This window comes from Oryzias latipes, chromosome 14 (assembly GCF_053564925.1).
Source record: "Oryzias latipes strain Hd-rR chromosome 14, Olatipes_Hd-rR_3.1".
Taxonomy (NCBI): Eukaryota; Metazoa; Chordata; class Actinopteri; order Beloniformes; family Adrianichthyidae; genus Oryzias; species Oryzias latipes.
In genome coordinates this window covers 28,025,805-28,052,030 of record NC_136250.1, presented here as the reverse complement: position 1 = coordinate 28,052,030, position 26,226 = coordinate 28,025,805, and the positions used below count along the sequence as shown (strand labels likewise).

Here is a 26,226-nt window from a genome sequence, read left to right as displayed (position 1 = left end):
CACCTTAGAACAGGTGAGTCAGTGTGGATGAATGGAGGCTCAAAGCAGAGGACAAGAGCTGTCAGGGGGAGATAAATAAAGCATCAGGTTATTCAAACACAGCTTTGCCATCTGCCATTAAACCAGGATAGAAACAAGACAGACTAAACTTTAGAGCAGTGCTGCTTCCCGAACACACTAGTGTGTGTGACTACTGAAATACATCACCCATATTTACCCCCTGAAACCATAAACACCAGCTTACTGAAGCTGCCTTTCAGGGTTTAGTTCTTCCACGACACAATGAGAAACATCTCAACTTTATTTACTAAATACAAAGTGCAAAAATGTGGTCGTCATGGATTTTTTGTTTTACTTTGTTAAAACAAGACTGAAGACAGCGCTGCCATTAAAACTTGCATTCCTCCAAATTCAAGTGTCAGAAATGATCTGCATTTCTTTAAGGAGTTCAATTTGAAGGACTTGGCTGGAAATATGTATGCAACAAGCGCCTGAAGGCATCATTTTTCTGGACAGGAGCCAGAATTGTTTCTCAAGGGCAAATTTCTCTCTACAGTTTAGTCATGCACCGATCCGGAGCTGGAGAATCCACCACTTCAGCTTTCCTTTGGGCTACTACTTATTAACAGAATGTAAGAAAATGCGGACGTGTTCAAGGCTCGGTTTACAAGTTACCACAATAACAAGTCGGACAGTCAAACCAAATCAAGTCGTTCACATTAGGTCTTTCTTTTAGAGTAGTTATGGAACATTTTGAAAGGAAAAAAAAATTAAGGTAAAACCTTCAGAATTGGCTTAAAGGGCCTATATTGTGCTTTTCGTAAGCCTTTCAGAGTAAACTATATCCATTTATATGATAATATAATTACCTTTAGCACACTAAATCATTTTTTAAATAAAATAGTTATTTATGCTGCTAATTGTTCTACCTGGAAGTAAGACGACTATCTTTGAGGCCTCGCTCTTTATTCCTTGTGGGTGCCGCCCATTTCATGACGTCAACCCATTGTCGGCCTTTGCAATGTGTCTGCGTTTCCTCCATGAAAACAAACAACATCCGAACTTTTGCAAATATGGATGTGCGTATTGTGCTTATAAAAGGAAAACATTTATCCGATCACTGCTAGCTGCACGGAGAAAGCGGGTGTGTCTGTTAGCCTGGGGGCGGTGCTGGCAGCACAGGCCACTCTTGGAAGGGGCTGTTCCTCACTTTATGATGTCACAATGTGAGAACCCGCTCGTTTTCGTGGATTGGGAGGGGCTGGTGCTCAGAGAGCAGGTTTTTAGAGGAATACTCAGAGAAAATGGGAATGGATCCAAATGTCGCTTTGGGGTTGTTTTTTGTGAGGACTGAACATTATAATACACTTAAAAGCTCAAAAACGTGGATTTTGCTTGATATCAGCACTTAAAACTTGTTTGACTGTAGCTAAGTCAGTTCAACGAGTAACCACTAGTGGGCCTGCTTCGTACACATGAACTTTTGCGTAATGAGGTCTGTAATGAGACACATACCTGCCTGTGGAAAGTTGCAGGACTTCAGCAACAACGCGTAGCTAAAGTGAAAACGGCAAGCTAATAATTTATTAGCGAAAAAAATTTGACAGAAAACGTACATTAAAACCCCCCCAAAGTGATTACAGTTATAAAATCTAGGCTCAATAGAAAGAAACAAAAAAAATGTTTTTTGTGTCTTTTTTATTATATAAATCAAGTTATAAATCAGCCAACTTTGAGCTTTAAATGAATTCAACTAAGTTTGTGTCAATTTTAACTGCCTTAATGAGTATCTAACTCTTATCTTTAAAAACATCATTTTATATAAACTTTTTTACTTGAAGCTTTTTCTTTAAATAAAAAAATAAAAAAAGTCAACACATTAGTAATCAAAGGTGTTTGACAATTATCTATTGGGTATTGGAAAAATCCAGAACTGGGTTTTAATTTTGTTTGTTAACTTTTAAATTTTAAACAAAGATCAACATAAAAAGGCAGAGTAACATCAACAGAGACTGAAAAAGTTAACACCTGATCGGCTCAATAAGCTCCGCCCACCTGTGATGGGCCTTTCACTGACTGCAGGAAAAGCTGCACCTTTCTTCTTAAATCTGTCGTTCCTTTAGCTCATGAACGTCTTTTCATTGAATGAATATTGACTTGTTTAAACAAGAGCAGCAAAGCTGCAGCAACTGCTTAAAATGGCTCTGTTGGAGCGGGGTGTTAATGCACTCTTTGTTTCTTTACTACGACTAATATTGGTAAAGGTTGGGGTTTTTCCTGTTGCCACATGTTTGGTGCCCATGTTTTATGCAGGGAAGCCAAACTGGCATAAAGGGAACAAAAGCAGAAACAAAGGAAGGGGGGGGGGTTAAGTTTGGAAAGGATAACTGCAGCTGGAGCTGAATAATGTAGAGTAATGTGATCTCATGTAGCCGCTGACTGCAACTGCAAACAAAGGCCTGGCTTTGTACTGCACCTAGTTCACTACACTAGGATAGGATGACCTGAACTGACTGAAGTGAAAACAGTAAGGGACTAAAAGCCTACTGCTCTGCTTAAAAAAACTGTTTTCTTCCTGTTCAACACTTTCAGAATCAAAGAAAGTTGTAATGAATAGATGAAGCACAAAAAAGAAAAGACATCGTAGCTGAAATCACACAAAACACCAGACGGTTCTTCAAATCCCCACCAGCAGCCTTAAAAACAGCAGCCCATAAAAATTATAGAAGAGTTTAAGACCGCTGAGTTCAGAGTCTGACTTTAGGAAAAGGCCTCCTATTTGGGTCCAAATGCAATATGATGTGTCTAAAAAGAACTGTTGAGTGTAAGAACTGGACTGAGTGATCCGTCCCCCCTAGCATTCAAAACATGAAAGTACCTGTTGGCACCAAGAAGCCAAAATCCCATAGACTTCTATAGAGAAATAAACAGCTGTTAGTCATTCTATGGGTCAGCCGGTTTAGCTCGTGCTGGTTTGCGGCGCCTTCCGTCCGTGAAACCAGGGTTCGTCTCCGGGCTGCTCCCTGTTCCCTTCTCTACCTCTGTGCCGGTTCCAAGCCCGGTTGCTTTGAGAGGGTTGCGTCAGGAAGGGCATCCGGCGTAAAACATTGCCAAATTTACCATGCGACTTGTTCGCTGTGGCGACCCCTGATGGGAAAAGCCGAAAGAGAAACAAGTCATTCTATGGGTCAGAAGAACCATTTGCGCTACGATAACTTTTGTTCTTGGTAATCCTCATTTATTCATGACCATTTTTCTGTAGGCAAGTTTTTCAAGTTATAAACTTACCAGATACATCGATAAAATTACTGTATTTCTACGACCATAAGGCACACTTAAGTCATACATTTTTTCTCCAGAATGTATGGGGCGCCCTATGGTGCGGTGCGCCTAAACTGTCGTTGCGTGACTTCGGTAAAGAGGACGTAGGAGAGGACAGCATGAGAACGGTATGGAGGGAAGTGAGGACGTGAAAGAAGGACCCCCCCCCCCGAATAGTACAAAAGTGCAGGTATGTCAGTTATGCAGGACAACATCGTTTTGGTAACCCTGAAAATGCAAAGAAACACCCTTAAACTGCAAGCTATCAGCAACGCGGGGGAACATGGGAATCGAGCAGCTGCCAGAGAATTCAAGATGACTCCCAATATGGCAGTATGCGTATCACGGATAAATGGCGTCTAAATTCACCTTATTTGGTTGGAGACGTAAGTCAACGATTTACAAGTTTTCAAACGCACAAATACGTTGGTGTAGAGTTTTGACAGCGAGTGAAGTCACCTCAATAGGACACACTCTGAAGGTCAAGAGTTTCTATAATTCTGGAACAAAGTCTATATTTTGAGGATTATTATTGGGAGTTTGACAGATTTCAGTCTCAACATAAACTGCTGAAAAACAAGGTACGTAAAAAGATTAAATCCACGGGTACTTTAGTTCTAACACCATTCTGCTGAGATTTTTCTGTAAGGTGAAGCTACTTTAAGGAGAATGCGAACTTTGTTCATGTCAGCTTCTCAATTATCCAGGCCAGGTGTCTGGACTGACAACCTTCTTCCAATAAACGTTTCAGAAGATTTTAAGTCCAAATTTCATGACTAAACTTCAAGTCCAGCTTTATTCATTTCATGTTTAATAGCGTTCGGTGGGCCCGGTCCAAAGCAGACATTTTGTTATGCTTTAATGGGAAAGCAAAGCCAATAAAAAGTTTGGAGGTTTTTGATCCTGTCCTGGTCATTGCAACAGTCCTAAAGTTAAACCACCCTGAGATGACACTTTTTCTGATTACCCAGAACCTGAATATGTGTCTGCAAGGCCACAAGAAGGTTCCCCACAGAATGAGCTTTCACCATCATCACACACACAGCTCCACTTGTGTGTGATGATGGTGTGCAGTTGTGCAGAAACTCCTGTGAGAAATCAGTGAAAGAAACTTTTCTTCTTCTTTCCAAACATTAACTACGGTATTTAAACATTAATAAACAGATCCTGTTTTCTTGTTTTAACACGACTGTGCTGGAAAATCTCTGCTAAGATAAAGAGGAGCTAAAAGATTCAAATAAGTATTTTTTACATAACAGAGCTACTTTCTAGGCTTTAGTTAAGACCGAGTATGAAGCAATGGTCTGGAGCACAAAACCCCCTCTGAGGTGGAGGAGGTGGAGCCAGCCATGTTAAATGATGCGATGTAAATGCTTTTGTGCGCCACAGCTCTGAGGTTTCATTTCCAGTGCGTTTATGGAGCGGGGCCTCAGATGCCTGGAGGAGACGGTTCGGTCACCCGTCTTCAATAACCCTTCCTTTTTAACCAGATTTCCAGGTAACATTTAATTTAACACATGTTGAAAGCATATTTGCTGCTTGGCAGGTAATCCATGACAGCACACATCATGTCTATTTTCTGCAGCCACTTAAGCAACAATTGAGAGATAATGTCGCTTTATGCGAAGATTGATTTGAAACTACTGCACAACATTAGAGCACAAAGTACTAATGCATTACTTGCGTGGGACTGGACTCGAAAACCACTCGACTTATTAGCCATCATTTGAACTCCACTGTTGCCCACACAATGTTTGACTATCCTTGAATGTTTGTATTTTTCCCATTTATAATGGGGAGGGGGGGGGTCTCATTTTGAAAATGGAAACACTACAATATATTTAGTGGGAATATTATCATGACTTGGTGTGTAAATTACAGGTTAATTAAGGATAATCAACCATTTTAGACTATGTCAGCATTTGTGTTTGTCACATTAGTGGTAACATTAGTTTTGTTTTTCTCTTTATTTTATCTTCTGTACATTCAGTGTGAGACTGGGACTTTACTGTGAATTTAAGGATCTTAGTGAATCTGTCTCTGTCTATGGCTTTCAGGCTTCCCTGCTGATTGGACCAAATTCAGCTCTCATCTCCACTTTGTGGCTCCTGCAAACTATTGTGTGGTGTGTTGTGTTGGGACCTGCTCTGTTCGGTAGTTGTACGGCAGTGTTTCTCAACCTTTTTTGAGCCACGGCACACTTTAACCTTGACAAAAATCCCACGGCATACCAGCATCCACAAATTAAAAAAAAGAGAAACTCATGGTCTAAAGGCCTGTTCACACCGGGACGAATTTCGCCGGCGATTTTCGCCGACGTTTAACGCCTCGTGACTAAACAAAGGGCACCAATGTGAGTGTGCACACCGACGCGAAATAACGCCACGCGCCAAAGCGTCACGCGTCGCGTCGAAATCTATTCGACCAATGAGAATTGCGCTTTTGCACACGTGTCTGGAGCTTCTGAAGTTACAGTAAAACACAACTTGGGGGCGCTCAAACACAAAACTGCCTTGCTGAGCACACATATCAGCGAAGAAGATAGACGCCAAGTAGCGTCTACACTGCCGCGAAGAAATAATGACGGACATTCTTAAATATCCCCTTACCAAGTACCAGTTGGAGCTACTGATGCCTGAAATATTCATGTTTTCTTTGTATGATTCTGACAAGCGCGTAAATACTTGCTCTCTTCTTCTGAGTGAAAAGCGACTTTAAGAAGCGTAAATTTGCGCAGCGCCACCTTGTGTACAGGAGTATTTCTGTTTACATTAAGCGCCATCTAATGTCAGGGAATGAAATTGCATGTTCGCTCGGCTCATCGTCAGCGAAAATCGCCTGGGTGTGAACACAAAAGACGTGGCGAAAAACGCTGGCGAATAACGCCTGGCGAATATTCGTCCCGGTGTGTACGGGCCTTAATGGTATTGATCTACAGCCCCTCCTCAATCTCACATGCATTTTTGTGATAATTGTGGCAGAAAAAGCTGGAAGTTGCAGCTGTTTCTTCTAAAAGATGTAATAAAAGTTAAATTAAAAGATTTAAAAACTGGTGTGTGTTCATCGTGGTTTCAAGACTTTTAAGAGGAGAGACTTAGACGCTGTCACTTTAACCCAATGCATCATGGGAGATGTAGTGATGGCAGACAGACTAGTGTCTCTTAGCTTCATTGTTTTGTTCACTTGTTCCACGGTCTGATACTGGATCCCGCGGAAAGCTACACCGCTAAACACGAGCTGGTATTTATGGAGAATCGAAACAAGGAAGTGAAGACTTTAACCACTTCTGATTGGTCAGACTGATGACGTGTGATTAAACCTCCAAGAATGATTGGCGGAGACAGTTAAAGGGGCGGGACTTTTCAGAAAACAGCTTTAGCTGCAGCAAAGTCGCGGTACCGTCATTCTTATCAAAATGTTTTTAATAGAATCAAATAAACACAAAGAAAAAAGTATTTTCTGATCTTTCATATTCCTAACTTCTCAGTGTTTTATCAGGGCCTGTTTGGATGAACACAGAGCTGATATCCTGGAGATGGGAAATGTTTATAGATCCGTTAATGAGGGCAATTTCCCACGGCACACCAGTGAAAAACACTGTTATGGGGGATCATTGTAAAAATGAAGCCGTAGAAGTGAACTGCCATTTTCTTTTGTACCGTTTTCCTCCCGTTTGTTAGTCTAGGGATGTTGACGTTTGTCATCATTTTCCTTTTTCATTTTCAGGAAAGAGAGTTTGTGAATTTGAATAGGTGTGTTTTGTTTGTAATTATGGCCTTAAGCTTGCCCTGATGTTTTTTTTAACTTCACATCTAAGTTATTGTTTTTATAAATCATTTTTGTAAACGAATGAATTGTTTTTATTTTTTCGGTGTTCCTGTTGATGGTTTAAAGTTTGGGTAAAACTACTTTTATGTCATTCTCAACCAAATGCCCTAGACAATCAGAAGGGCAAAGCATTAATTGGGGGCTTGTCCGGGATCTTTATCCATATCTGGATTTCTGTCATTCTGTTGTTACGTTTGAGCCACTTGGTCGACACATTGGTAACCTAGGAAGGTAAAATTTTTTTAATTTTTGCTGAATCCACCTTAAACCTTCAAAGTAAAAGAAGCTAATCACCTTTCATAAAAACAAGAAACCAAAATACAAACAGAGCTGATGGCTAAATATCTGTGTTGCTACAGGGAATGTTCAAGGATAGTGGTGGCGGAAGTTCCCAGTAATCCAGAACCCAACCCAAAACCTAAGCGTTGAAAATCTTCATCAACTGTCCACAAATTACGCCTTCCATAACAGAACAAAGGAAGAGACAGAATGTCTCAAAACAAACAAAAAGCTTCAGCAAAAAATAAAAGCACCATCCCAAGGCTGATCTGGAAGAATAATCACAGTTTTAGATAAATGACCTCATATCTGCCTTGGAGACCAAAATGACCAAAGAAAAACCTCAAAATAACTCAGTTAGCAATTAGTAGAAATGTCTGCCTTTCTGGAAACAACCCAGGACCATGATCACGTACTCGCTTGGAAAATTTCCCTTCTTACTCCACGTCCGTCCCTGTTTTTGCAAAACGGTCCGTCAATCATTGAAAGAAAAGTATTAAAAGGCTGGAGTTTCATTCTTGACCTTCATCCTGGGATTTTCCACACATTAAAACCTCCATTTCAAACATCATCCCAAACATTTATGATCTCTGAACATCTCTGTGCTCACCAGCGTAACGGGCAGCAAGATGGTGAGCAGGGCGATGTGATGCAACACTAGCAGGAACTCTTTGCGGATGAAGGAGTTGACAGTCCTCAGGGAGTGCTGCTTGTAGTCCTCATGTCCTTTCACGTGGTAGCGGTAGTAGTGGCTGAGGTACATGGCGAAGATGTCGTACGTCATGTAGGGAACACCGTACCATATGATAAAGTAGGTGGTGAGCCAGTGCCTGGGAAAGAGAAATATTTGTGTGTCAGCAGCAACACTCCACTAAAGCAGTTGTGGAGTTTCCGTTAATAAATGACGAAAGCAGAGAAGCTCAAAAGTTGACATGACGTCTCAAAGTCAGAAAAATGTCTTCGTTGAACCACTTCTGTCGTGTTAATGTGACAGGAAAGATCAGGAGGCCCTTAAGCTGATTAAAATAAATAAAAATAATCCTGTGACTTTGACATTTTAGTGATGCATTGGAACTGAATAGAGTCAAACTGGTGTTTAAAATGGACAGTAACCTAAAACTGCTAAAAATGTTCCATATTTTTTAGCTCCAACGCCTCTACAAAAATTCTGAGTAGGTTATTTATGAACTAATACAGTCGCACGATCAAAGTGTGATTTACAGCCTACGTAACTTGTTTTTGGTTTGCTTTTAAGTCTTAAAACGATCTTTTTTCCAGCCAGGCTTTAACCAGGCCCTCTTTTGCTAAACAATAACACAAGTTACAAAGTTTACTTCATAGGAGCTCAGCAGCAGGTCAATGGTCAATCTAAATTACTGCTAAATTCTGCAGATCCCTTTATTTTGAAACGTTAAGTTGCACTTGAAACAGAAAAGTGCAACTGAACCTCAAAAATACGTACAATAAAAAAAAATTCAAATTCTCTCTCTTCTGCACTCGAAACAGAGCAGACACGGTGCCACGAAAGCCAGCCAATCACAGACATCAATCAGAAATATAGTTAATAATAAAGTACACTTTAGAAATTGTCTGAATAAACATTGTTCTTTATGGATTTTTAAGCTAATTTGCAAAACCGAAAAAATCTCTAGAAAATGATTTATATGTTTTTTATTCACAAATTAAGACTAAAGTGCAAAACCTTTCATTAATAATAAATAATAGTGCTTTCTTTTGCTCTTTGGTGCCATGGAGTTCTTGTATTAAAACAAATGATTCTTCTGATGTTTTTTTTTTGTTTGCTTTGATAAAGTACTAGAATAATCCGAAGTCTATACCAGCAGAAAATGACTGCATCTGTAAAATCAATACTAGAATTAAATTACATTTATTTTACGATCATCTTTGATTATTTTTTTTTAGACTAAAGTTTAATTTGCTCTGCATATAAACAATTAAAAACACAAATAAAATGAGAGAATCCAGCATTTGCAATTTCTTTGAAATCTTTCAGGACAGTATTTTTTTTGCAGTGGAGTCTTCAAATCAAAGCTCCTTTAAAGACTCATTGAGTCCCATTTTCTTTCTTACATAAGGCTAAAGCCGTTAGGAGTATCTTTAACTAAGAAGGACGTCGTCACGCGGGTCGGCCTCTCTCTCATGCGAATGTTGTACAAGCATTCAGGCGTGTTTATGCAAGTACACCGTGATAAACAGCTTGGATGGTTGCAGCCCTCTAATGAGCGCTGGTTAAGGTAATGGTTAATTATACGGACAGAACAAAGTAGAGCTTCCAGGCAGAGCCAAGCCGGTGACCCCTGACCTCTGGCTGGCTTCTTTAGCTTTTAGAGTCAGAGGATGGAGATTAAGAGCAGAAAGCCACAACATACGGCTTTGCGTGGACTCGGCGTGACTAGGTTCAGGCATGTTCTGAAAAAAACAAACCCCACCAGTTGGTTTTGGAAGAAACATGGAGCCTTGGTAGAGTCCTCAGAAAGAATCATTGCATCAGTACTAAAGGGTAAAATTTTAAGTAGGCCTTATATTGACGGCTGGTTGTAATAAAGCGACAAGTACAACCTGTAACTTCTTGTAATATTATACAAAAGATTATGCAAAAAAAAAAGGTGCTTCTTCCAAGCTCTGGACTGTCACACAACGGCAGAACTGAACATTATTGTGGCTAAAGCGGAGGGATGACTGAGATTAGCAGCCTGAAACTGGGACTGCCCCAGTCCTGCTGCTGCTGACTCAGGAGGATTAAAGAGCTAGCATTAGCCTAGCAATAAACTTTCCTCCACTGCACAAGGAGGCTAAAGCTACAGCAGCGCCTACTGACAGGTTTCTGGTCTAGAGGTAAGATCAGGATTAAAGAGGCCTCTTGAACACCCGTTTTCTCTGAGGAGACACGGACTAACGGTAATCACATGAGGCAGAAATGATCTGAGCACATTAAGACATGCTGGTATGACAGTCAAGGGTCACTCTGTTGAGGAAAACATGACGATAAAAATGCAACAAAACGCTATGCGTTTGTAACAGACACACCGTTAGCTAACATTGCTCATTTTGACCTCCTTTCCACCCAAATGTTCAGGTGTGTAAAGCTGGTTAATAAGCAGAACTGGGACGTGAAGCCTGACCTGTCATAGATGACGTTGTCCCGGCACGCCGAAACCACGACGATCCCTGCAGCGGTGGCCATCAGGGCGTGGATGGAGGACACTAGCCTGCAAACGCACACAAAAAAAAACACGGATGTTACATTAGACATTTTTTATACAAAGCAATGGCTCTGAAAGACCTGTGAGGAATCATCCTGTATAAATGATCAATGATAAAGACAGAATAGAGGCACAAAGCATTTGTCAGTTCACCCTTTAGCCTGAAACGAACACTGTCCTCTAACAGTCTTGTCAGGGTTGTATCTTATGTCATATTTATTGACAGTTATACATTACTCTGTTATTACTGCTTTCACTTGGTGTTAAATGAATCCTTAAGTGCCTTTTTAAACTGTTATTGCCTCCATACATGTGTTTACTATACAAACACATTTATTGCTTAATTTACTAGTAATTAGGCAATGCAACTCAAATATACTGAGGGGACACACATCAAAGTGAAGTCTTGAAGCTGTTGTTCAGGTGAGGACCTCCAGGATCAGTCTGATCTGTATGTTTAGTGTATCTTCATAGGATCAGCGGGCCTTTGGCCTCAACTTTCCTTTTCTATAAATAGAACTGACACAGGAGAAGTTGGTACATCTCTGAAGTGTCCCTTTGACGAGTGCAAAACATGCATATGTTGGATTCATGTGCCTAACACCTTCCGTCGGAACAAACAGGAACTTACAAGAAGAAGATCAATTCCAGAAATACTGACAGTGAAGTTCTGCTGTTATAATCAAAACGAATCAGTTTGCAATCACAGGGTTTTATTCTGCTCAACCAGACCAAGATGCTGGGTTACAGCACCAATTTGTTCAAAGTATGAATGACTGCTTTGGCTCCGGAAAGCTCCCTCTCTGGCTGGTCTCCAACTTGGCGGAGCTGACAGTAAGCTGCTTTGAAATCAGAAAACATGTCATTTATTCCCCCTGCACTTGCTGTAGTTATTACAGACAGTCACCCCTTAACACAACACTGCTTTTTGGGAATCCCCCCCTTATGCTTCTCCTTACCACCTACTTAAGCCTTAGTAACCTGCAGCTGTACGGGGGACAACCCTTTGAGTTTTTGTTGGGTTGTCCGGGCACATAGAGGGTCGTAGGGAGAAGCGACCCCATCGCAAGTGGAGCACAGGTGAGTCATGCAGTTCCCTTGAGGGTCGTATGGCCGTATTGTGGTGCATTTAGAAAGTGTATAGTCAAGATTTGACAAACAGTCGTTGCTGTTGGATGGGGCCCTTACTCCACTCTCTCGTCACTAGTAAGGTGCAAGTACTGGCCCCTTACTGACTTTAATGATGTGATGCGCGTTCAAGAACGGGCTAGACGGGCATTCTTGAACGTGCTGTTAGCATACACTGTTCAGACTGGACCATTGCTACCCGATACTCGTGCATGTACGCGCAGTTGGAAAAGTCTCAGAGTAAAACGTCGACGTGGTGGAAAACTCATGACTCTTCCTCCAGGCTTTTTCTTTCACTGCTCTATTACGATATATGAAAGACTTGGTTTTATAAATCCGGCAAAATTGGCAGTTATTAATTTCTCCTTCATGATCACTTTTCAAATAGTTGGCACTTCCATGTTTTGAAAAGAACGCTACTCTGATTCAATGATAAATCCCCGATTGGTCAAAATTCAACTGGTTTGACTTCAACGCACATTAAATGGCTGCACTTTTTGTACGCAGAGCCAAACATGGACTTGCGTTGGGACGCATGAACGCAAAAGTTTTGAACGCAGAGGCCCAAAACGCGTTTACATAGCCTTTTCAGTGGAAGTGGACGCTTGAACGTCTGTTTCCGAGCCCGGAGTAAAAGTATCATAAAGGTCTACGACCTTGATATTTCAACGTGGATTGACCATTTTTTCCCCGTTGACAGTCTGTGTCCACCCATAAGGGCAGTTAAGACTAAAGCTTTACAAACAAATGAAGACAATGATGAAGTTGCCTCTTTGTTACAACTGTGGAGGGAGGGACTACAATTAAAAAAGCCTTATAAATTTCCTTTATTGCTACTTCTGTCGTTGGTTTTCAATCAAACTGTCCATCATTGGATCTACTCTAAACTGGAAAGACTATAACCGTTATGTTAAATACAGTTTTTCCTGCGCTCTGTGATGAAGAAGATGAAGATGGACCATACAATGACAGACCAGACGACAAAGTGCCCCCATTAACCGAGCCAAGGAAGGGTCCCTAAACTTCAGACAATCCAGACTCCAGATCAGATTCTGTTTGAACACAGCGCTACAAACGCTCCAAATATGGGTGTGACTGCCTGTTGTACAGATCATGCATTAAGTGGGTCAATAGAGGTCACTTCAGCAGAGAACATACACATCTAAAAGACCAAGAAAAGACATTTTGTCCCCACGTCTGCCAGCCTTCCTGCGCTCTGTGGATGCATACATGTCACAAGACCCAGATTTTACAGAGCCTATTCATCGCGTCAGCCAATAACCCCCACTCCCTCAGCTGACGAAATGCTGAGCTTGACGTGAAAGAGAGGGAGGAAAGGAAAAAAAAAAAACAGGAAGAATGCTTTGCTGCCTTGTTTAGCGATGTCTTTTTCTGCTGAGTCAGGCTGGTGAGCAACTTTGTCTTTTCCTTTCATCACGAGCAAGTCTTCCTTCTGACTGTTTGTTTTTCATGGACCGCTGGCTCCGTCACACAGAGTCTGGCAGTCAGGAGAGGTGCATTTTTTTGCTCCTCCAGTAAATAGGCTACGTAATCTGTGGGGCCACAGGCACTGCAGCAGAGTGAAAGAAAGTGACAGCGGAGGCAAAAAAAAAGAGCAAAACACAGTTAAGTGCATCTAATGGAAAAAAAAAAAAGGGAAGTCTATTTTTCTCTCTTGGTTGCGGCGGCATCAATGACTACTTTGTTCTTTCAGGAGTTATTTTTAGGGATGCCAACAGTTCATCATGTGGACCATCAAGGGATCCGTCCAACAAGCGGGGAGTCAAAACGAACACATCTCACTCTATAATACAAATGTTTGTCATTTAGTATCCAGAAGAAAAAAAACATAGGACTGATGAAAATCATGTTTTTGTTGTTTTTAACACACTCCTGTAGCACGTTTATGCTTAATTTGGGATAAAAAAGGGCATATTCATAATCAAAAAAGCACTGGGAACGCTTTTAATAAAGATCAAATTATGATCGGAGTGGGTCCTTAACGTCACTTAAGCCCAAACCTCAGGTTTAAGTAAAAATCCTGATGGAAACCACATTTCTATGAAAAAAATAGTTTCAATCCCATAATATTTATCTTTTTTATAACTTTCACATAATAGGAAAATTCATGCAAAAAAAAAATAATCATATTTTTGGAGATATCCAACATCTACTAATAACTAATTAATTAATAGAATTCTGCGTCCAGACTTAGCAAAGAGCTAAAAGCTTTAAATACAAAAGGAAAGTTTAGCTTCAAAGCCTCTAATGTTTTCCACTATATCAAAGTTCACCTCGATTCTACAGTTAAACTGCGGTTGAGGCAAAGCAATCGAAGGAGACTCTATGTGGACTCTAGTCTTTTACCTTTCGACACTCCAGTCCATCAAACAGTCAAATCCAATCTGGGTTTTGGTGATTGATAATCATTTTGAAAAGTAGGCAGGAGTTTTCCAGACAGATCCAACTCCGGCCTCAGGTTTACTGGCAGCAGGGATGCAGAACTCGGAAAAACACCAGAATGTGAGGAAGGCAGAGGTGAAGTTCAGAGGATGTATTGTTGAGATGCAAATGGAGAGAGAAATGTTGTCAAAACACAACGGGCATGTTGGAGTTTGCTGCAGGCTCTCCAATGTGTTCATGGTCTTCATGGTTGTGTGGTGAAGAATAACAGGCCAGACTTAAAAATGTTCCTGATTTCTGATGTGGATAACCTCCTTTTTATAGCGGTACCACGCAGACACTTCTGTGATCCACATTTCCTTTAAAAGTCAAATCTTGCTGGTTGTTTAAAGTATTCTGTGTGATGATACTCCAATAAGTAGCCGCGGATCAAAGATCGGATTAGAATTCTACCGTGTACATGGGGAAAGCTTTTCCCGATTATAACAAACGTTTACATGCGCCACACTTTCGGTCGGAATAAATCATTTGGACATGCGCAGTACTCTCTAAAACACCGGAAATGAGTTCCACTGTGAACAAGCCGACATACATAGATATGTGGCAGCTCGGTAATATACAAGATGATCTTCTAAACATGCTTTTAGTATTGTTGTGGTTATAATGAAGCGCCCATTTCTCATCATTTTATTGTTAATCCATCAGGTTGGTGTTGTTTTTTTGTGGTGGAACGGAGCTGGAAGAAGAGTTGGGAGAAGGCTAACAACATTTAGCATTGGATGAACATAAAATCAATGCGGGAAATGCCGCAATCTGCATCCTGGCTGCACGTTAATATCTGGGAAACGCAAATTCACGTGATTGTTTGAACGGTTTCTAAGGACTGAGCGACATTTCTGTTTTGAAGAGCAGCCGGTCAGTCCTGTTCGTGCTCCAAAGCGTTCTCTGTGGCACCGCACCGTCTATACGTGACGTAAAACCAGAGCACAAGTGACACAAGATTGTAATAAACTGTTTACATGCACCAAAGTCGTATCAACAATCCGCATTACCCACCTATCTTGATCGGAAAGAAATTTTGATCCGATCGAGTCTGATCGGGGCAGAATATTCCGAACGGCGTGTTTAAATGACGCGTTCTTCTTCCGATTCATTCCGATTACTTCTGTCCATGTAAACGCAGCTAGTTCCTTTCAGAATAAAGGCAAAATCTTGTTCAACCAAACCCGTTGATGACTAACTGAAAATGCTTTCATAACAGTTGTTTTCATTTCCTTGTAAAAGTGTTAAAAGTTTCTTTTACCATTTATATTGTTTTCTCCCCATGTTTTTTTTAATTGGAATCATTGAGAAGAAAACATGGATAACTAAAATCAATCTAGTGTTTGTTTGTTTTAAAATCATTTACCTTAAACTTTGTATTGAGCTCATTGTATGAGAATACTTCACTATTAAATAGAGTTTCTCAATCCCTCTCACAGGATTTGATGCGTGTTTCAATAGGCATTCTACAAATCAAAAACCGGACAAGATTGAAGTAACTTTGTCATGCAAATTAACATCTAAATATGACAATTTGTCTGACATGACATTTTCCTCTGGCGTGTAAAACTAAAAACGCCTTTTAACTGAGAAAATCCTTTTTTTTCTTCTTCTTACTTGCACTTCTCATTTTAAACGGCAAAAACAAAGTGATCAGTACATCATATTTTTAGATATAAAAGCTAGACATTTTGGTTTTAACTTTGACTTTTTCTGTTTAAGTAAATAGTAGTTTATGAAATTATTCAGGCAATGTTTGCAGTGAGGTGAAAAATGTTTAGTGCACACACACATACACAAAATGTTCTCCCACCACAGAACAATTCTTTAAACCTTAAAGACCTCAAAACCCTAAACCACCAGCGTAATGCAAACTAAAGTTGCTGGTCAAAGTGTTTGCAGATGAAATAACTTTAGTTTTTGAGCTGGTTATCAGTTATCTGCTAGCACTGCCAAGACTTCCTCTAGCTTCATCCGGACCCGTGGGTTTTCCCTCCGCTCAGTGCTGAGTCGCTGCTCAGTGATCCCTCCCTTTTTTTGCAGTTCACCTTTGAACTTGTGGATTTTTTTCCGTGCAACTTTGCATGCTTTTTTTTTTAACAATGCATTGTGTTCTGTGTCCTGATTGGCTGTAGAACATAGTCAATGTCATCCGTGACGTGTCTACTGTAGGCATTCAGTTAGCCACATTTACATAAATCTATCACGATCTTTGTTTTTAATTCTACAACACTGGACTCGTTTTTCTACAAAGGATCCAACTTTGAGAGTTTCAGCAAGACAGAAACGAGTGAAAATGTTCACGTCTGTCTGAGAAAAGTGGATATAAAGTTGTGTTAGTGTTCCATCTATCATGAGTTATTTTGGGAACATAACTCCCACGATAATCGAGGGACTACTGTGCTTACAAAACCAAAAGCAGCAAAGAGGACAACAGGAAGAGAAATAAACATAAAGTTTGTCCTGTTTACTTCCTGCTTTTTTTTTTTAAAACCAACATGACCTTTTTTGTATGTGTGCTTCTAAACCTGTAACCCTTAGAACTATAATACATTTTCATCCCTATATCCCACATATAAAGATGATTTTCTCTTAAACTCACTTCTGGATTCTTTGTTATTACTAAAACCTGTTAAATCATTTTTTACACCCTTAAAAAGAACAGTGTTGTTTTTATTGTGAAAAGTAAAGGATCTACTGTCAAAGAAACAAACACACAAAAATATTGTTAAAAAGAAAATCAAATGTCTTAAAGGAAATGTGTCTCTTGAGAGTCGTCGTGTTTTTTTTTTAAAGAAAATGTCGTGTGAAAAGACATCCGCATCACTTTCTGTGGTTAGCCCATGGTTTCTAGGAACCATCAGAGCTAAGCACTTTTCAGATGTTTGTCGGTTTAGGTTGACTTGATTTTTCTGAGCTAGACGGATTTTTACTTTTTGCATTTGTTTGCGTGTCATGCAGAAAACATAGGAGCATTTTTAGCTTTAAAAAAAAACCATCAGAGGGTTTGCAGAAGTGGAGGGTGATGTTTAAGGAAGCACAATGAGGCTATGGATGGGAAACTGGAGTCAGTTACTGCAAGCCGAAGTGCTGAAGCGGTTTCTTTGGCCTACACAGAAACCTATTAGATTATTGGCAGGACTCATCCTCTCAGCTCCATAACAACACATAAGCTTTTATACTTCAGATTCATAGAGCGTCCCTCAAAAGCTGGACGATATGTCAGGTGTGTGGTGTCTAAGGTTTATATTCTCCACGTTTCCTTCGACTCTGATTGTTTATGAGTATTACCATTAGTATTATGGCTGTATATGAGTACTATGCTGATAATATAAGATGTTATGTAACGCCCTCTAATAGTAGGAAAGATGAAACTGCTGAGGGGGAACAAGATTAGCAGGTGTAGTGGAAAAAAAATGAAGGTTAGGACCAGCAGAAGAGAGCATTGAAATTCAACACTTTTCTCTGGAGAAGCCGCTCTACTCCTGTTCAGTAAAACTCATAAAAAGGTTTAGATATTTTCCTTATAAAAAAAAAACCTCTTCTCTAAAGAAAGCCTGGCTTTTTTTCCTAAAGCCTCAAGTTTCAAAATTCCTGTTTCCTTGTACTGAACATTCAAATGAACCATCTCTAAACAGATAACAATGAAATCTCCTTCATGACCACACGCCTCTATAATGATTGTATTCACTGATGATAAAAAGTTGTCCCGATGCTGCGTAAAAAAATAACAATAATAATTAGACTTTGGCTGTGAAGACGTGTTTCTGATGTTTTTTCTACTCTCTCTATTGTTTGAATTTAGACATAAGATTTTCTAGCATAAACATTTGTTATAGGAGGGGCTGGTATATAAAGTTGAGTTTCTGGTGTTTGGAGGGTTTTCTGCTTCAAAACGTAAATGCTCTTAGAAGACCAAGTGGTCAGATGTTCTTCTTCTCCTGGAGGACAGATCGTGGTGTCACTGTTGTGATGGGATTTTTTCTAAACCGTTAGTTATACTCTACAAGTTAATTCATCCACTAAACCTGGTTTGTGTCTCTTTCTGGGTCACGGGGCTGCAGGAGCCCATCCCAACCACTCATAGACAAAGGCATTCTAGGAACCAATTAACCTATGAAGGCAGAGTCCCCAGAGACGATTCTGTTTCCCCAGCCAATACTTGAACCGGGGCCTTCTTGCTGTGCCTACAACATAACCATTCACCCACATTTACACACTAATGGCAACTCCACTGCCAAACACCTACCACCAGGGGCAAAGTGGGGTTCAATGTTGAGGAAACTTTGACATTTCAGGGTTCAAGGCGCAAAAACCCAATCTACAATCATCCAACCAGAGGTTGACCGCCCTACCGCTGCACCACGGCCGCCCACAACTATAACCTACAACTATAAGCGCCTTGCTTTTTATTGAATAAAAAGCAAGGGGGCAAATAGTTTCAAAAAGGCCCAGATAAGCTTGCATTACATTTTCTCTTTGCCATATAAATTGCCGGATTGTGCAAGGTATTTAATATATGCAAATGTTTCTATAAAAAATTAGAAGGGCAAATACTTTTTACAGTACTACTAAAGTACTTGGTCATGGGGGAATTATGTAGGGCTGGGCTTGAAACAAAAGCCAATTCACCAAATCTGTTTGTTTTTCTTTGAAACAATTTCTTGTATTTTTTCAGGCAAAAAATCCCAAAAATATTTACTGTAGGTTTTTAATGCATTAGTTTATGTTATTTTGGCTTTAGAATACACATTTGACAATATTAAATTATGAACCAGAAATTCAATCAAATAAGTAATTTGCCAATAAAAGTCATCGCAGGAAAACAAATTTGTATTTTCAAGCTTCTCAAAATAAGTCCTTTAGCTATTAGCATAGCTTTTTCATTTGTCTTTAGAAATGACTCAACTTTACACCAAGATGTTAAATATTATTAGGCCCAAATAGTTTAAACATGAAAGAAAAATGCTGATGAAATAAGCTTTTCATGATTGAGATGCAGAATCTGACATTTCTGTAGTTCTGTAGACACAAATCTGCAATCCTGGTGAGAATACTGGTGACATCTCTAAACTATGCATTCGACTTATCTTTTTTTTTAAGATAACATCCCTCCAAAAGCGGAGCATTGATTAAATTAGGGGAAGTCTTGTTTGGAAGTACAGTTCAGAGTTTTCCAGCAGCACAAAGCTAACTCGGCAGTGGGCTCAGTCTGGAGCTCAGAGGCGGATTAGGCAGAGTGACAGAGTACAAATGAGCAATGAACTGGGCTCTGCACATGTGAGGAAGCCACACTGACCCGTTCACCCCCCCAGCCCCACACACTGGATAACAACCACTTTGTCCTGTGGACTGTAAAGCTATGAATCTGTTTTTTTTTAAGGATGACTGGTGCAGTTTGAGTTTAGTCCCAGACATACAGATTCCACAGTCAGAAGTGGAGCAGGAAATGCCACTTCCGATGTGGACCAGTTCAGGATCCCCTGTAAGACCCAGTCCCAGACTGGATGGGACTGGATGCTAATGCTCCCTAAGACTTGTTTCTAGGCTCACTGTAATCTGCAGAGCCTAATCAATTTCATGTGCACAGGGGGAAAAAAAGAAACACTTATTGCACCACCCTGCCTAAGATCCAGACAGCTATTTCAGCAGACTTTGCCTTTTTTTTTTACCCCTACAGGGACCCATAGTTTGTCATCGGATGCGATATTCGACTACATCGTTGTAGTCTTTTCAGACTGCGTTTAAGTAACGCGACTACATTTGAATTAAGGTGATATAACAGGACAAATGCAAGGTGATCAATAACGTTCGGCCACGTAAAAAGTGCGGCACACTTAACTAGCAAAATCGGTACTAGCTTAAAAAACCGCCAATGACGCCAATATTAGCTAACATTTATCAGGTCGCGCGGCGTAAATAAAATAGCCCATTTTACCTTTCGCTGACCAGAACCACGTCGGCATCCGTCCAGTTTTTGAAAAAACACGGCAGAATTCTCCTGAAGGCGACGAAGAGACCGGGGAAAACTACGGCGCCACAAGCTAGAACTTGCAACATCTTGCTGGTCTTTTCCTCTAAACCTCTACGGAGACGTGGCGTTCTGCTCTCCGCGGATCCCGGTTCGCTACAGGCGGCAGAAAGGCATCTTTCATTGGGCTGGGTTCTGGTGCTTTTCACCGGCTACAGTTTCAACATCCACACATTCACACACCCGACTGGAGCTCAGCAGCAGCACCACTAACAGCGGAGGTTATTGGATAAGAGCTGGGCTCCGTTTCCTGTGGGAGACTACCGAAATAAAAGCTGGAAAATGGCGCCTGCGTGTCAAACCAACACGTTACATCACCGTGACCGCCTCATCGGTGCTTTTATTTTGAAGGCAAGCGTTTTGTTCGCGCTTTGAGGGCGAGCTTGATCTTTAATTGATATTCTAATTAATAAGGACGTTCAGAACAAGGATTGGATGATGACGCAAATATATACATTTGTTAACCCCATTACAGAAATTATTTGTCTTAATACAACTACATCAAATAAAACATAATTTTAAATATTTGTAAAGGCAAGGCAAGGCAAGTTTATTTGTATAGCACAATTCGTACACAAAGTAATTCAAAGTGCTTCACAAAATAGCCTCATTGCAATTTTAATCAAACAAGGCAAATCTATTAAAATAAAATGTGGATTTTCCTAAAAAAGAAATTTAGATTTCAATATAATATAAATGTAAGTATACATTATTAAGTTTAATCAACTTTTGACATTTTGCCCACTCACATAGGGAGGAGTGTGCCCTTTAAAAAAATCATCAGTACCTACCGAGAAATAAATATAAGCACTGGTGTACATCCAGTTGACATGCACGTCATATTTGTTTTTGAAATTGTTTTTAAGGTTAATGTTCAAATTTGTTTAACTTTACTTTTTTAAAATTAACAGAATATTTATTACTCTTAGGTAGGATATAGGCTAAAATAGATATAGAAATAAGCATATAAAATATATAACGAGTGTTATATATTAAAAGGAATGAGGCTATTTTAAGAAATACGAAATACAAATTAAACCATTAAACTTAAATCAAGAGCTGGTTTCTATGTTCCAATTCATTCCACGTTTGGCCACTAGAGGGCAGTGCAAGTGTTACATCATCACTAAAGTTGGTGCTTTGACAGACAGACGCAGTAAATCCTCCACTTTTGGCACTTAAATGACCCAGCTTTCAAACAACAAATCAAGGAATTAGCCATAAATGATGCTATAATATGATACAAAATGAATTATCCGGTACAAATCCAAAAATCCCTCACTGCCTTCTTGTTTTTTAAACAAGCTTTGACGTTTTTGGAATTAAAATGTCTGTGAGATTTAGCAGTTGGTTGTCCCTGACGACCACTCAGGTTATTTATGTGGTATAAAATGTCTCTCTCTTGGTATTTTAAGATTTTACGTGAAGTAAAAGAATAGAAAACACAGACGAATTGTAAATAGAAAGGGAAAAAAATTCCACAGCCTTTCCTGGAGTGTTTGTTCTTGTAAATCACACTGAACTGAGGCTTTCAGAGGCCACCGGCGCTATCAGCTGTCAAGTAAACACTCCTTTAGGTCGGTGTTTGACCCTCTGCTGCGTCTGATAGCTGATAGCAGCTTGTTGAGCGTCTCGCATTCCTGTTGATGGTTTTCAGCAGTTTTTAGATGGTTTATGCTTCGTAAAGCCAGTATCTCAAAAATGTGCTGCTCAGATATTGGGAATTTCACCATCTGTTATTGTATCTGGAAATAAATGTGACAATCTCACCAATACTTATGTGAAATCTAGATGTTTCTTTATATTTTAGCTTTCATTTAGTTGGGCTTCTGTGCTTTTTCAATTACAATTATGACAAAACATAAATCTATTGTCGATTTTTAGTGATTCTGCATTTGATTACTTTGGTGTTGGTTTTTATAGAGTTAGAATCTCATCATTTTAAAAGTACTTTAACCCCTGTGCTGTCTTGTGGGGTCCAGATGACCCCACTCCCGACGTTAACGTTCCTTGGAGGTACTAACATTGGGAGTTGGGTCATCTAGACCCACTAGACAGTGCGCTGAACCTTTTGTCTTCAATGATTTGTGATCTTCACTGGTGTCCATGGATTACATGAAATCCTCTTTACCTTTATCCACCGTTGTCGTGGTAGGGATAACACATCAGTGTAGGAGTGGGGTCATTTTGACCCCCCAAGATGGAACAAGGACTATAATTCATTTTCCTTTCATTGCTGTTTTTAACCCTTTTATTCTGCATCTTACTTTGCATGAAAAGAAAGATTTAAACCCTTCTGATTTTGATTTCTGTACATGTTTCTAAAATTGCAACAACAACAAAAGATAATTTAACCTTTTTTAATGATACATAAAAAAAGGAAAATACTGTAAAATACTACTTATAAAAGTTGCAACCAAGTTTTGGGAGTGTTCTGTTTCACTTGATTTTTCAAACGTGTTTGAATTGAGACACGGTACGTTTTTTAAAATTTTCTTTAGCATGAACGGTTGGTGAAAGTAAAAGTTTCAGACTATAGCTGTCAAATATTCAACGATGAACATCCTGTTATGTTTGGGGTTCTTTTTGCAAAGACCAACCCAGGAGTTTTTTAGATTTTTGCTCTGCAGAACCCAATGGCCTTTAATTTGAAGGCTGAGACCCAATGGGAACAAATTATGCTTTAGATCTTCCTGGTTGACTGCAGAATTATTTGAAGTCTATAATCTCCATTTTGAAGTTGGAAAGCATTCCCAGACCATCACTCTACCACCACCATGTTGGACTGTTAATATTTTTCATGAAATAATGAGTTAGTTTGACACCAAAAGTTAACATTTCTATGGTTATTTTAAATCTATTTTTAGTTTCATAAGTTTAAGATTGTGTTATATTAACAGTAAAAGGAGTCTAGAGATGAAATTCTTCTGTCTGAATTTGGCAAATTATACATGTATTTTTTAGTGGACATTTTGAACCTCTGATGTCTAAAAATCCCAGATGTGATGAACCAAACAGGCCAGCAGGGGGCATTACAGCAGAGTTTAGTGTGAGTGTTCTGTGTCAGTGCCGCTTTATTGAACTTAGACTAAAACCCTTATAGTGCTGTGTAACAGGAGCTGAGAAAGGGCTGCTTCCTGCTTCAGTTGCATAATAAAACAAACCCACTGATCCATTCCTTCACAAACCTCCCCTTTCACATGTGTTTCTGTGAATGAAGACGATGGTAGCTACCATATCTGAGCAGTGAGCCAGTTAGACGGCTGTTCTCATGTCTCCAAAGAACTTTGGATCCAAACCAAAATGTTCATATTAGAAGAAAGTAGACATGAAATGAACAGACAGGATTACTGTGTGTGTTAAAGTGCTGCAGCTCCAGACCAGATAGACCCCCATTTAACAATGTTTGATGGCGTTTCTGATGCAACCCAAAGGGTCCCATTGAGGACGGCTGGGTTTGCGATTATTTGATGAATACAGGCGTCTTGTTTCGCACTTACAGCACAACCGTGTTGTTCTTAAGCTCAGGGAAACATACTCGTGCAGGTCGTCTGCAAACAGACCAAACGTTTCATGTCACAGAACAAAACCGGAGCGATTGCAGCGGCGAAACGGACGGGACTTTGGGGTCAAAGCTACTCTGGAACAGAACAAACTGTGTGCTGTGAGTCGACCCAAAGCATTTCCAACAAACAGACAGATCAATGCTGGTTTAAGGACATTTTGTGAGGGTCAGAGGAATGATATGGAACTTTTAAGTTATCCTTATAATGGCCTTCTACATTTCCACCTAAACTAAATGAAGTGGAATGATAATTTAAAAAACTGAAAAATAAAATATGAAATCGCACAAATTACAGCAACAATAAGGAGAAAAATTAGTTTTTTTTTCTCCAAAGCATTTGTAAATGGCTGTATTCTTATTCCATTAAACACAAAAATCTGTATCTCTCTTCCATATTTAGCTCAGAGCTGAGATAATCTGGACAAGCAAAAAGCCTGCCCTCTAACTGAACCCAGACATTAGCCAGTCTCATGAAAAAGCTGCTGCATTCAAGCCTAACCACACTTTTGAAACCAAATATCCATGTTCAAAATAGAAAAATAAACAACCAACTAAATCAAATTAAAGGAAAGTCTTTCTATTTACATTTAAAATAAAATAAATGAAAATTATATAGCTATATACTTATTATAGTGAGCTGAAAGCATAAAACAAGCATAAACAATCATTTAATGTTGGCGCTAAAAAAAATTACTTGTATTTTTTTCTTTACTGATAAAATGAAAAGGTTTACAAAGCAACGCTCTATGACCCACTAAAGTTTGGCTGAAGCAGTGGCATATCCTGCACTCCAGATAAGCTTTAATTAGCCTAAGATAACACGCCCTGTAGTTTACCACTTGATTAGTCCTTAGTTTTTCTTCTGTGAACACAAAGACAGTAAGTTATGTTTCTTTAGAAACAGTAGTTATGAACATGTCGTCACCTATTAAAGCATTTCGTCATGCGTTTCCGGTTCCAGTCCGAAAAGGCTGGAAATCTTCCTGAAGACTTCATTGTGTTCCAACCAATTTTTGTGTATCACAATAATTACCTGAACTGATAGAAACCTATTTTTTATGTTTCCATAAACCCAACTATTCATGGGAAAACTTAAAACTTACTTTTAAGACTTTAGTTTGTGATGTTTTCTGACATGTTTATAACACAAAATAAGAAAAAAGTCTACATTAGCAAATACCTATTCAGTATGTGTGTGTTTTCCTCATTAATGGATTAATAAGGATAATCGGTTTTTGTGTTTTCTTTGTTCATCACAGTTCATTGAATGTAATGATAAAAAAAAGATGTTTTTGTATTATGACCTTTGTATCCAGCTAAACCCAATGAACTTACACCCGACTGGAGTAAATGGTAAAATGGTAAGACATGCCTTTATTAACACTGTCTACGTGGACAATGACATTGAAGCCGTCACAGTCCAAGAGAAAATCTAACAAAGTATAATAAAAAAATGTCAATATGTACAGAGTGTAACAAGGAAATGTGCAAATATAAAAATGTCCGTAATAATGTGCAGAGTGACATGTACAGATATAAACATGTCAGATGTGCAAAAAAAAGCATGGAGGTGAGGAAGTATTGACAAGTTTACACGGAATAAATACTTAAATAATCAGATATATATGTGCAAAATATGCAATAAAAATATGCATTGGCATGTGTTGTGCAACTTTTCCATCCCTCCATCTTCCTCCGCTTGATATTGTTCTTCCCGAGGGCCCTCAGGAAGTGCAGACCCTGCTGAGCGTAAATGGCGTATACTTGTGTCGCGCTTATCTACCTTTCTCGAAGCGCTTTCCAGTCACAGTCCCATCCACCTAATCACACCCACATTCACACACACTGATGGTGGCTCTGCTGGCGCCAACCTTCCACCAGAGGCAAGGTGGGGTTCTTGCCCAAGGACTCTTTGACATATGGGCGGGCAAGGCGGGAATTGAGCCTCCAATCTTCCAATCGGAGGTCGACCGCCCTACAGCTGCACCGTGGAGTGAAACCTGATTCTGACTCACTTGTGTGTGAAGTCACTGAAGTTCACAAGAGTTACGTTTGGAGCCTTGCGTATCCATGAGCACAACCAGAGCGTCATGCTTCCATGTTGACGGTCAGCAGTTTTCACACGTTTGTTTGTGTCTTCAACCAGTGGATAACCGTTACGGCAGAACCAGAGAAAAGCTTCACATTTTTCACAGTTTCAGAATTCCTGAAACAAGGATTGAATGCTATGAAAGGAAGTTTGTGGCTTTTTTTTTCTTTTAAAACTTTAAAAACAAAATTCTTTAGAGATTTCAAAAACCACAAAGTAAAGTGAAACAAGATTTCTCCTGAGAAACCTTTTTTTTAAAACTACAGTACAATAGTTGTCGTAATCCAGTGAGATAAAGGGTTTTGGATAAGAGGAA

The 26,226-nt window shown here is 39.6% G+C and overlaps 1 protein-coding gene across 3 annotated transcripts in view; it reads right to left on the bottom strand.

Moving 5' to 3' along the window:
• Positions 1–26,226, bottom strand: part of tlcd3a (TLC domain containing 3A) — a 48,697-nt gene that overhangs the window by 7,466 nt on the left and 15,005 nt on the right. The window contains exons 1-3 of one of the 3 annotated variants that reach the window (XR_002291733.3): positions 20,164–20,501; positions 10,572–10,658; positions 8,039–8,258 (exon numbers count right to left, since the gene is read on the bottom strand). Coding sequence is in view for 2 of the 3 variants with exons in the window: in XM_004076794.5 (XP_004076842.1) it covers positions 8,039–8,258; positions 10,572–10,658; positions 20,164–20,285 (429 nt within the window). In the remaining variant the exon portion in view is untranslated. Of the gene's footprint in view, positions 1–8,038; positions 8,259–10,571; positions 10,659–20,163; positions 20,502–26,226 lie in introns of those variants that run through there. The other 2 variants (XM_004076794.5, XM_078930834.1) reach the window with 2 other exon arrangements.